Genomic DNA, 12,296 nt, shown 5'->3' with positions numbered 1-12,296 from the left:
ATTACATTCTTTATGTAAATGTGTGGGTGGTATTCTTCCAAAGCCCCTTGTGAGACGGTGCTTCAGTCACTGTCACAACAATCTAAACATAAACTTAACGGTAAACCAGAAGACTCTAGGGAGTTGTCGGGTGTTCAGCAAAAATCATATAAAGCTGCTAATCCTTCTGAATGTCTTTGCAGTTGATCATTGCCAGTACTGCTAGCACCGGTGTAGAGATGATCCACTACATTTGTCATAGTGCGATACTAATTCAGCTTGTTTTCAGTCTGTCCTCTGTGCATTTTGTTGTTTGTGGCGTTTCCGTGCAGCACTGTGAATCTAAAAGACTTTAGCTTGTTATTTACATATGGTATATGATATATGATGTGTCGTGTTTAAGTGAAATTTATTCAGATTCAAGGTGAAGTGCCGTGGAAGCATTCAAGCTTTAATTTGGTAAGTTCCGTCCTTTGCAGTGAGAATTAACATTTTAACTATGACTGATATATGTGGACTTTTCAAAAGTTTTATGTCACTGCTTGTTTATATTCTTTGTTTTACTTGTCTTATCATGTCACTGCTAAATTAATGTGTGTATGAAATAGTTATGCCATGTTTTCTTTTAATTTCCTAGGAAGGAAGAGCATAAAAATGGACAACCCCTACAACGTGTCATCTGTTTTAGTGCTAAATCGCTTTGATCTCCCCCCTGAAACTATCTTTCCCGCGTTCCTTTTTGCAACTCTGAGCTACATGATCATACTTTTCTGCAACCTTATTCTTATCCTCATCATTGTCCTGAACAAATCTCTGCATCAGCCCATGTATCTGATTCTGCTGAACCTTCCTATCAATGACCTGATAGGCTCCACAGCATTCTTCTCACAGGTCATTAAAGAAATACTGACAAGCAGCAGGACAATGCAATACTCAGCTTGTGTTGCCCAAGCTTTCTTTATCCACATCTATGCAGGATGTGCAGTGTTCATTCTGAGCGCTATGGCATATGATAGATACATTGCCATATGTTGTCCTTTGAAGTACAACACAACCATGACTCATGCTCACATTATGAAAATAATCTCATGTGTGTGGTTAAGTAGTTTAGTTTTAATAGTTGTGCTTATTTTCCTGCTGCTGCGTTTACCTCGCTGTCGATCTGAACTCACACACCCCTACTGTGATAATCCAACTTTGCTGTCTCTGGTCTGTGCCGACACAACCATCAACAACATTACTGGGCTTATAGGAGTTGCTCTCACACAAGTGATAGCTAATGGGATGATTTTGTATACGTATCTCCAGATTCTCGTTGCGTGCTTCAGATCCAGACGATCAGACACAAAAGCCAAAGCTTTGCAAACGTGTGCTACACATCTAATTGTTTTCCTCCTGTTAGAGTGTCTGGGTCTTTTCACCATCATATCATACAGACTGAAGAACATTTCACCACATTTAAGGAAATTCATGGGGGTGTCCACATTAATTTTCCCCCCAACACTGAATCCGATTATCTATGGACTGAAAACAAAAGAAATTCGAGACAAAGTAGTGCACTTTGTTAGGAATAAAATCTTTCATGCATCGTAATGCATGATGATGATTTTCTTCTCCTACAGACAATGTTTAACTTTTCTTGCTACTTTTTAAAAATGATCTTTGCTATTAAATTCCTTTCTTTTCTCTAAAATCACTGCTCCTTTGGCCTTATGTTCATGAACTTACAATTAAGTTTGAAATAATGCATATGAAAACTACAGTGCGGTGTGTTTAACAGTAATTAACCAATTCTTTCACAAGGTAAATGTGAATAATTGCTGCCACATTTTGAAGATATAACTCATTATGCATGAAAAACAATTTCAAATTACCTCTATGATGCTAATCTTATCTTCCCCTTCAACGATTGTACCAAATACAATAACTTTGACAATTAAATCACCAGTGTCAGTTCTCTGATTTAGGATTTGTATTTAGATCTTTGTCATCTACTATTGCTTCAAAAAATTACAAAATCAGCAAATCAAATTATTTAAAATAGTTTCTGTTGGAAAGTGTGAGGCAGTTAGTGAGGCACTGCAGCATATGAAATGAAGACTTGAGAATACTTCTCATGACCTGCATTTTTGGATTTCTTGATATTGTGTGTGTGGTGAAACAGAAGAGATGAAACTTGTTGAGTTAAAGGTGCACTATATAGTTTTGAAAACACAAATCAAACTCAGAAAGTATATATATTTCCAACATAAATAAGATAATAATAGAACCTCAGAAATACCAAATGACATAGTTTCACATAAAAAAGCTGTCTGTCCCATGAACACTGTTTGAAGCTAATAAGGAAGCTTTAGATTAGTCCTGAAAATATTAAGCAAAACAGTATTGTGTTTTCCGTTGAGGACAGTTTATTTGTTCAGCTTTTTTTGGTCATGAATATCAAGCAGTGAGGATTTCTTCCCCAAATCTCAGATTGCACTTAATAATATAAAATCATTTATCAGAGACGGTGCATAACTTAAGTAGGCGAATAATACTGTTTGAATGAAAAATAATGACAATTAACAAGGTAGTTGAGGAATTTTCTATCTTTCTATTTAAGAATGATCAAAGTTCAGTAGAGTATCTCGTATGCTGCTGATAAGACATTGAACAACTTAAATGATGCACGTTATTCTCTGCTCTGGCAAACATGTAGTCATTCCAAATAAATGGACTGGAATTTTTAGCTCACTAGAGGAGCACTAGGTTAAAAATATTTAATATGCATCTTTAAATGAAGCAAGCGGAAAGCAGGCTGTGAGGGTTTTCAGTCATCCATGTCACTGGCAGCTTGATGTGATGTAAGTGTCCCAACATGAGCAGCAAATATTAAGTATTTTTGCACAAAACTTCCATGACAGCTTACAGTGACTCATTCATATCACTGTGTTTACTAATACAAATACAGCAGAGGGCGCCACCGGTTTACACAATAAGCTCAGCCACCCAAACAAACAGAAACCACATGAATGTGCTCTCACGCTGTATCGATCTGCTGCAGTTGGTGTGGTTTGCTGCCATCTTGTGTCTTGTAAGGAGGGTTGATAGTGGAGGCCAGTCCTGAAACACATCAGGCTAGTTACTGTAAGTGGCAGTGTTTCCTTCAAAGCACCTGGTAGTTAGAATGAACTAAATAAAAACTAAGCACTAAAAAGAAGTAATGTTTAACAAAGCTCAAATTTGTTGCTGCAGACGTAAGTGAAAAAACTTAATCTGTGCTGTTTTGACCCCAGTCTCACCCAACTCAGTGGTTTCTGAGGCCCACAACTGGATGGTCAAAGAAAAGAGAAAATTATGACTCAAATGAGACACATTTTTAGTGCCCAGTGATGAGCCTAATCACAGTCTTTGGTTAAATACAAGTAAATCAGTCAACATGTCCATGTCTCATTCTGAACTGTGTCCAGTAGCTTAAGAAAAGAAGCTGTTTCTGCGTGTTGTTTTCCCCCTTGGATAAATGTGTGTTTTCAAATTATGATCAGATAATGCAGTCTAAGGTAAGCTTACAGACTGATACGAAAATATAACAAAAGAAAAGAGCAATAAAAATAAAACACATGTGCTCTAGAAACGGGCAACTGTTGGTTACATTGAAAAGCTAAAATTAAAGAAAATAAAACTAAAATGTAAATAAAAAATGTTGGATATTAGTTATGCTGAACTACAACTAGAACTGAAATGGATGGACTGTACTGTTAGGTGTACACAAAGGGGAATACTTTTCCTCTATGTTGTTGTTGCCACGGGGTGAAGAGGAGGGGTGTGCTTCTCTCTCTCTGTTCACTGTTTTGTATTGTATCACACTCTGCTGTAATGGTACTGTTTTGTGTCTTTGGCAATTTTGGAGATTTTATTAATCTACTTACACCACCGTATCTGTGTTTAACACTGATGTGAAAGGTGTTTTCTAAATGTCCAGTCTTATTGTCGTCTGAAATAAAAGTGCATCACTGTGACCGTTCAGATCCCATAGCTGCATTTCAACTGGCTGTTCAACCACTTTCACAGACAGAAACCACCCAGCATGCACCCCTGAAGCTGTGGCCTTCCACCTCCAACCTCCAGCGTCCTCTGCATGGCCACTTCAACACTGATTTAACTTCAACTATGATCTGGGAAATTAGCAGAGCTCATCTTGTTAATGTAGGGGGTTAAGGTCAGACCCATATTTAGGTTACTTAATGCCTAACATGTGATATTCTGTTCAGTTTGTATAGAATGAGTTTTTGAATCCTCAACATACAAATTAAAAATCAAATGCAATTTGTAATAAGATACTTTTCAATGTATTTTTGCAAGTCTCAATCAATCAATGTGCCTGAACACCTGACACATGAATTGATTAAAATATCAAAACATTTTATTGCAAAAATAACAACCAATTATTGTGTTTTTTACAGTGTCTATAATAACTTTTTTAGTGTTTATTTCTACATATTTTATAATGTATCACAAACATGTCAAATTAAACACAAACATGCTAAAGGTCCAGTTGAGTACAGCCAACTAAGACAACAGTTTGAAAGAAAAAAAAAAGAATATTTCATAAGAATTTTAGACTTCCTCAGCTATGCTTACAGCTCCTCGGGGCTGTAACTCTCTGTACTCAGTAACAGAAAACAAAATGATTTTATGTATGAACATTGAGATAATACTACTATTCTTCAATCCCCATGAGGCAAATATATGTCAACTTTGAACTAACAGAGGGGCTCGAGGAGAGAACATGTTTGGCCAAATTAAGACGATAATTTGACTTTATTTGTCGTTCATGGCTTTGCGGACTTTATTAAAGGAGCACCAAAAGGCCCAACTGTATAATACACTTACCCACATACAAATGAACTGTATTGGAAAGGGTATGTGGCAAACTTGACTTTATATTATGTCCTTAAACATCGGGGACCATAAAAGTTTATATACCAATGCACTAGGGCTGGGCTGGGGAAAAGGGGGCCAGCAATAATCATGTTCATCCTAATATAAGCAATGTTAACCAAATTTTATTTTGCCTTTCATTTCACAATTAAAACTCCTTCTCCTAAAAATGGTATGAGTCATTTTTATTGTATGCAATCTTTAGTGCACTGCAGATGTTGGAGGGAATTTCCTTGCTATGCCAGGACCTACTGTACAAATAAATCAGTATGCCAGAAAAGAAAGAAGAAGAAAAAGAGGTAGCTGGCAAGTGCTTTCAACCATCTTTTCAGTCAGTTCAAAAAGCTTCCCTCAGCCAGGCTAAAGAGGCATATGGCAGCCAGGAGGATAACACTGCTGGTCAAGAGGTAGCTAACTGCAGCCACCACCACTGTGAGAAAGCAGATGATGTTGAGAATCACAAAGACATCCTGTGGGTGTAAAAATACAAAAACAAACCCAATTCCTTGTCCATGGTCCGGCATCTTTCTTGGGTTGAAAATCAAGTTCTCCTTCTACTGGAGAATGTCTGTTGTGTTGATTGGATATGCATTAATTTTATATAAGTTTTCGGGTTTTGTGTTTCATTTCTGTATTTGCCCGTTTCTACAAATGGAAATGTTTTGTGCCATTGCAGCATGTCCGTGTATTTGGTTGTGTTGTGGGTAATTGCAGTAGGTGTCCTAAATACTGTGTGTATGTTGACAGATTGATGATGTTTTTTTTAATTCACCTGTGTTTTGTCTGTTTGTACACTCATACACTAAGTTTTGCCATCTTATCCCTCCTTCTTAACTGATTTACACCAATGGATCTTTTCCTCCCGCTCTTAGACACCTGTCAATTTTCCTCATATGACTCACAACTGACCATTAACATGGGTTTCCCTTTCTCCAAAATCTAAAGGGGCTTTTACTTATAACTTCCTCCCTACTGGGGTCCCAGGGGAACTTTGACACACTACTCATCCCTTATTTGGCAAAAACAAAGTATCTGTCAACACTTATCATTGGACCAAACACAAGGAACATCTGGCCAGGTCACTCTGATCTGTTCCTCAAAAACAGCCTGAGTGGTGCCAGACATTATCCAACATCCTTTTTTGCACAAAATCCAAGCCTATCCAGGACATTTAATAAGAATGTGTGTGTGTAGTTTTATTCATAGGAATACACATTTAATACAATGTGACCTGTAATTATTGAGTGAGTTTTTAATATAGAACGAGAAATTAAGCACTACACATGCTTTTTTCTTATGTTGCCAGTGTTTGCTCATTTCGGCCGTATGCATGTGTAGAAGAGGGAGCATGCACATGAGTTTACATGGATAAAGCAGATTTGTGGAGGGCCGATGCACTGAACCATTTCGTTTTTTGACATTGTTTTCTGGCTATAAGCTTTTATATTGATAGGACAGCTTAAAGTGTAAGAGGAATGTGTGGGGGAAAGAGAGGGGGGGTGACACGCAGCAATAGCCACAGGTTGAAATTCAACCCCGGCCGCTGCCGCGGACTCAGCCTCCATACATGGGTCACATGCTCTTCGAGGTGAGGCCCCAGGGCACCCAGGCCAAGCCATTTCGGTGGTCAGGCCAGGTTAGGGGTCGGAGGTGCAAAATGTGGGTGTATCACAAAAGCACAAAAATGTGCACAGGGCGGCTTACAATATGTAAGAAAACATGAATGGATTTACAACAAGAAGTGTGGTTGAAGATGCTCTGTTTTGCGAAATACTTTCATTGGCGATACTATAGTCACATTATACGTTTGCACTTTCCTCCTGTTTTCTTTGTATTTCTAAGTGCTAAATCATAGGCATCTGGGCTCAGTTTCAGTTTCTAGAATACATTTGTTTGTATTTCTAATTTCTTAATTTCTTTGCTGTTTTATGTCTCCTTATACATAATGTATTTTAAGTTGTTTTGTAAATGGATATGTATTGATGTAAGACATCTTCTCAGAAATAAAACAAAAAGCTGTTTAATTGTCCTGATTCATATCTAGTAATGTTTACCTGCAACTGATAAGTCATCTGCGAGCATGTCGTCAGCCATCAGAGGATCTCTTCTCCCACTGAACTTTGTTACTAAGAGAGGCAAAACAATCCATTGTGTCGTGGTTACCGACGCTTGGTTACTGTTTCTTTCTTTAACTTTGCTCATTAGGTTAATGACTTATTTGTTTGCAATGTGTTGACAGGAAAGCTGTGTCACTCTCAGCCCTCTGGAGTGATTCCTCCTCAGAACTTTGCTCTGGTAATGAACCTCAGAGGGTTTGGTGACACAGTGCAGTAAACAGCTACTGTGCTGTTTTGTAACATTTCCAGCAGTGATGGACAGGTGAACTAGGGAAAGTTAAAAAGTAGTTAAAGAGGATGCAAAGAGACTATATTGTATTTTTTAATGCAAACAAATTAGAAGTTAAATAGTACAAATTAATAGGTAAATCACTATAACTACAGTACTCTTACTTCATTTTCCTTTTGTGCATTTTATTAACATTTCGGCCTGGATTGGATTTACTTGCCACAAAGCTTGATTTGGTACAATCAGATGGCTGAGAGGACTACTCAGTAATGTTTTGTACATGGAGAGCAATGTGTCAAGTGCACAAAATGTAACAAGCTAGAATGAACAAAGCCATTCTTAAAACCCCAATAGAGAAATAGAAGTCTAGGGTAAGCACTATTAGAATATCAGCTGAACCTAACCTAACCAATTTGAGGCCTGATTGCCCTGTTTGTTGTCATTGCAAATAAAAGCTACTTAAAACATATATATATATATACTGTATATATATTTTAAATCAGTCAATCATTTCCAAGAGTTAGTCAATTAGACTTCCATAACTGGATTCTGCTGATCATCATGAAGATCTGAATGACTGTAGCTTTACCTAACAGAGTATACAGGTCTTTATTTTCTATAGTATATCCATTATTTCACATCTGCTGCTTTCCGACATTGCTCAAGTGATCAAGTGTTGATGCTATTTATTAGTATTTATGCGTCTGTGATGGGCGACAGCATCCTTAAGTCCACTTTGACTAAAGCTCAAGGATGAACTGGTTAGATTTGGACAGTCAAAGGTCAAAGGTCAATGTCATTGTAGCCCCACAAAACACGCTTTTTGGCCAATTCTCAAGAAATTATATGCTAATGACATCAGAATTTCAATTTATAATAAAAAACATAAAGATAAAATAAAGAAGTGATGACATTTTTTTATCCAAAAGGTCAGAGGTCAACTTCACTGTGACATCATAATGTACTACAAAAACACGGCCATTATTCAATGCCATAATTCAGGAACAGAAGTTGAGATTGTGAACATATTTCACATTTGGTTGGATATTGAATGCTGATATTAATCGCACCTTTAAACTGTGGTGATGGTATAGATCTATTGTGCTGCTGAGTTTCATGGCTCACACCAGACCACTGTAGTTCACAACCTATTATACTGGAGATATATAATTATAGTCTTACTATGTAAGTACGCTCTCATGTTCTATTCTCTACAACCTTGTTTTTTTTTTTTTTTACAATGTATTTGAAAAATACACAGTGAAGACACTGTGACAAGTATAACAAGGTACTCTTATTTGCACTGAATTGGAAATGCTGATATTTCCAATTCAGTAGTTTTACTTCACAATTACTGTACATGTTTTCTATAAATTGATCAAACTACAAGTTGTAAAGTCAGAGTTAGAATAGTTTGAAACTAAAATCGGCCTGTAAAGTTGGACTAGTGAGTAGATAAGTCTCCGTGTTCTGTGTGATGACATTTAATCTCCGTGACAACTTCTGTTGTCTCATTTAGCCACTTGTTCGCAACCACTGTTTTTAAGACATGTAAGCACTTTATAATTCAATTGTGGGACATTTAGTGATGTATTTTATAATATCTTAAGCCTGTGGTAACCACAGACCTTATTTCAGGCATTTAACCAAAAACCCATTCAAAAACCGCATTGACTTTGAGACGAGGGAACTGGAAGTGCAGAGATACAAACTGATTTCCAGGTTTTAGGACTTATTATGACACCACACTCTTGTCTCCAACATTATTATCCACAATATTACTTTCTAAGGGCACCGTGATCTATTTTTCCCTGTGTAAGACTGTAACATTAATACATGCCTGAGCAGTGCACTGGTCTCTGAAACTGAGGTTACAGTTACAGTATAATTGAGCAATACAATGTCTTTCTTAGTGAACATGTGCATGAATGCCTTCAGAATGGACACTTTTCATACAAAGCAGATCTTGACTGTACTCTTGATAATATCAACATTGTCTGAGCAATCCTACCTGCCCACTCTGGAGATACTGTATGGGCTCATGGCTGGAGCTTGGTACTGGTTCTTCTTCACTGTCACAGCCAGCAGCACGCTGGTCTAGTCAAAGCTGCTGCTGCTGTTAAGGGGCTATTGTATATGCTGCATGCCATACTGCCACACAATTAACTTTATTCATAAACTTGAATGGTGTTTGCAGGCAACATTATCTGATTTTTGTTTGCTGAAAACACATATCTTTCATTCACCATCGCCCATTAAAATATCAAAAACAACCATTATGTGAACAAGAGTACATAAAAAAGGAGAAAGAAACAAATAACCCAAATTTTACATGAGTGAATTCCTCTTTTAGGCAGAATATTGTGAAGAATGTCAACTTCATGCAAATCAAATCAAATCAAATCAAATTTTATTTGTATAGCCCAAATTCACAAATCACAGTTTGCCTCAGAGGGCTTTACAATCTGTACAGAGACGACACCCTCTGTCCTTCGACCCTCGATTCGAGTGAGGAAAAACTTGCCCCAAAAAAAGGCCCTTTTAACAGGGAAAAAATGTGGAAGAAACCTCAGGGAGAGCCACAGAGGAGGGATCCCTCTCCCAGGACGGACAGACGTGCAATAGATGTCGCATGTACAGAGCAGATCAACGAGATCACAATGTATTCAATTATAAGCGATGGTTGACAGGAGTGAAAGTACACAAAGATGTATTACAGCAATAATGATGAAATGCACATGGAAATGTGATTACTAGTGATAACAGTAGTAATGATCAATGGCAAGGATGGTATGTAGCAATGCAGTACGATAATAGTAGTGGAACGTATGTAACAGAGATGTGACTAATATTAGCGACAGTAGTGGTGGGTGTCAGGCAGGGTCATGGCAGTAGGTGCATCCACGATCAGGCAGGGCCATAGCAGTAGGCGCATCCACGATCAGGCAGGGCCATAGCAGTGGGCGCATCCACGATCAGGCAGGGCCATAGCAGTGGGCGCATCCACGATCCACGACCCGGGCGCAGCCAGGATCCAAGGGAGCCTGTAGGACTAGAAAGCACAAGGACTCCGGGGAAGAAGCAAGTCAGTGACATGCAGAGATGGGGCATGTATACAGGCATAATGTATACAGATGGAGAGGAGAGGAGAGGGGAGGAGAGAGAAGCTCAGTGTGTCATTGTCCCCCGGACTAGGCCTATAGCAGCATAACTAAGAGCTGGTCCAGGACAGGCCTGTCCTGGCCCAGCCCTAACTATAAGCTCTATCGAAGAGGAAGGTCTTAAGTCTACTCTTAAAGGTAGAGAGGGTGTCCGCCTCCCGGACCAAAACAGGAAGATGGTTCCACAGAAGAGGAGCTTGATAACTGAAGGCTCTGGCTCCCATTCTACTTTTGGAGACTTTAGGAACTACAAGTAATCCTGCGTTCTGGGAGCGTAATGCTCTAGTTGGGTGATAGGGTAATATGAGCTCCTGGAGATATGATGGTGCCTGACCATTAACAGCTTTGTAAGTGAGGAGAAGGATTTTAAACTCTATTCTTGATTTTACAGGGAGCCAGTGCAGAGAGGCCAGTACAGGAGTAATATGATCTCTTTTCTTAGTTCCTGTCAGTACACGTGCTGCAGCATTCTGGACCAGCTGGAGACTCTTTAGAGACTTGTTAGGGCAGCCTGATAATAGAGAATTACAATAGTCCAGTCTGGAAGTAACAAATGCATGGACTAGCTTTTCTGCGTCTTTTTGAGACAGGATGGGCCTGATTTTTGCAATGTTACGTAGATGAAAAAATGCAGACCTTGAAATTTGTTTTATGTGGGAGTTGAAGGACATATCTTGATCAAAGATAACTCCCAGATTCCTGACGGTGGTGCTGGAGGCCAAGTTAATGCCATCCAAACTCGCTATATCATTAGATAATGCATCTCTAAGGTGTTTAGGACCAAGTACTATAACTTCGGTTTTATCTGAGTTTAACAGCAGAAAATTGCAGGTCATCCAGGTCTTGATGTCCTTGAGACATGCATGGAGTTTAGTAAGCTGATTAGTTTCATTTGGCTTTATTGATAGGTATAACTGTGTATCATCTGCATAACAATGAAAGTTTATGGAGTGTTTCCGAATTATATTTCCTAGAGGGAGCATATATAAGGTGAATAGTATGGGTCCAAGCACGGAGCCTTGAGGAACACCATGACTAACCTTGGTATACAGGGATGACTCATCATTAACATGTACAAACTGAAATCGATCCGATAAATAGGACTTAAACCAGTTTAATGCGGGTCCTTTAATGCCAATTAAGTGTTCCAGTCTCTGTAGTAGAATGTGATGATCAATGGTATCAAATGCAGCACTAAGATCTAGTAAGACCAGGACAGAGACAAGTCCTTTGTCAGAAGCGATTAGGAGGTCATTTGTAACTTTCACCAGTGCCGTCTCTGTGCTATGATGTGCTCTAAAACCTGATTGAAAATCCTCATATAAACTATTTTTATGAAGAAAGTCACATAGCTGGTTGGCGACTGCTTTCTCAAGGATCTTGGAGAGGAAAGGGAGGTTGGATATAGGTCTATAGTTGGCTAAAGTTTCTGGATCAAGATTAGGCTTTTTAAGGAGCGGTCTAATTACAGCTAGTTTAAAGGATTGTGGTACGTATCCTGTTAATAGAGACAGGTTGATCATTTCTAGTAAAGATGTGCTAATTAAAGGTAAAGTTTCTTTCAGCAGCCTAGTTGGGATGGGGTCTAGGAGACAAGTTGTTGGTCTAGATGAAGAAACCATCGAAGTTAGTTGGTGGAGGTCAATGGGAGAGAAGCAGTCTAAATATAAGTCAGAATTTAGAACTGTTTCTGAGGTTCCTGTGTTTAAAGATACAATAGTGCCAGTTGAGGGCAAGCGATGATGGATTTTGTCTCTAATAGTTAAAATTTTATCATTGAAGAAGCTCATGAAGTCATTACTACTGAGCGTTGTAGGAATACATGGTTCAGTAGAGCTGTGACTTTCTGTCAGCCTGGCTACAGTGCTGAAAAGAAACCTGGTGTTGTTT

At 38.6% G+C, this 12,296-nt stretch overlaps 1 protein-coding gene across 1 annotated transcript; it reads left to right on the top strand.

Moving 5' to 3' along the window:
- Positions 1-633: 633 nt before the first annotated feature.
- LOC311255743 (olfactory receptor 52B2-like) lies at positions 634-1,572 on the top strand (the record flags this gene model as incomplete). The annotated part of the gene is made up of 1 exon (XM_084350392.1): positions 634-1,572. The coding sequence occupies one exon, from the start codon at positions 634-636 to the stop codon at positions 1,570-1,572; it is 939 nt and encodes a 312-aa protein (XP_084206518.1).
- Between the last annotated feature and the right edge of the window lie 10,724 nt (positions 1,573-12,296).

This window comes from Pagrus pagrus (genome assembly GCF_965226575.1).
Source record: "Pagrus pagrus genome assembly, chromosome: 4".
NCBI lineage: Eukaryota > Metazoa > Chordata > Actinopteri > Spariformes > Sparidae > Pagrus > Pagrus pagrus.
This window is presented reverse-complemented; position numbering and strand designations above follow the sequence as displayed.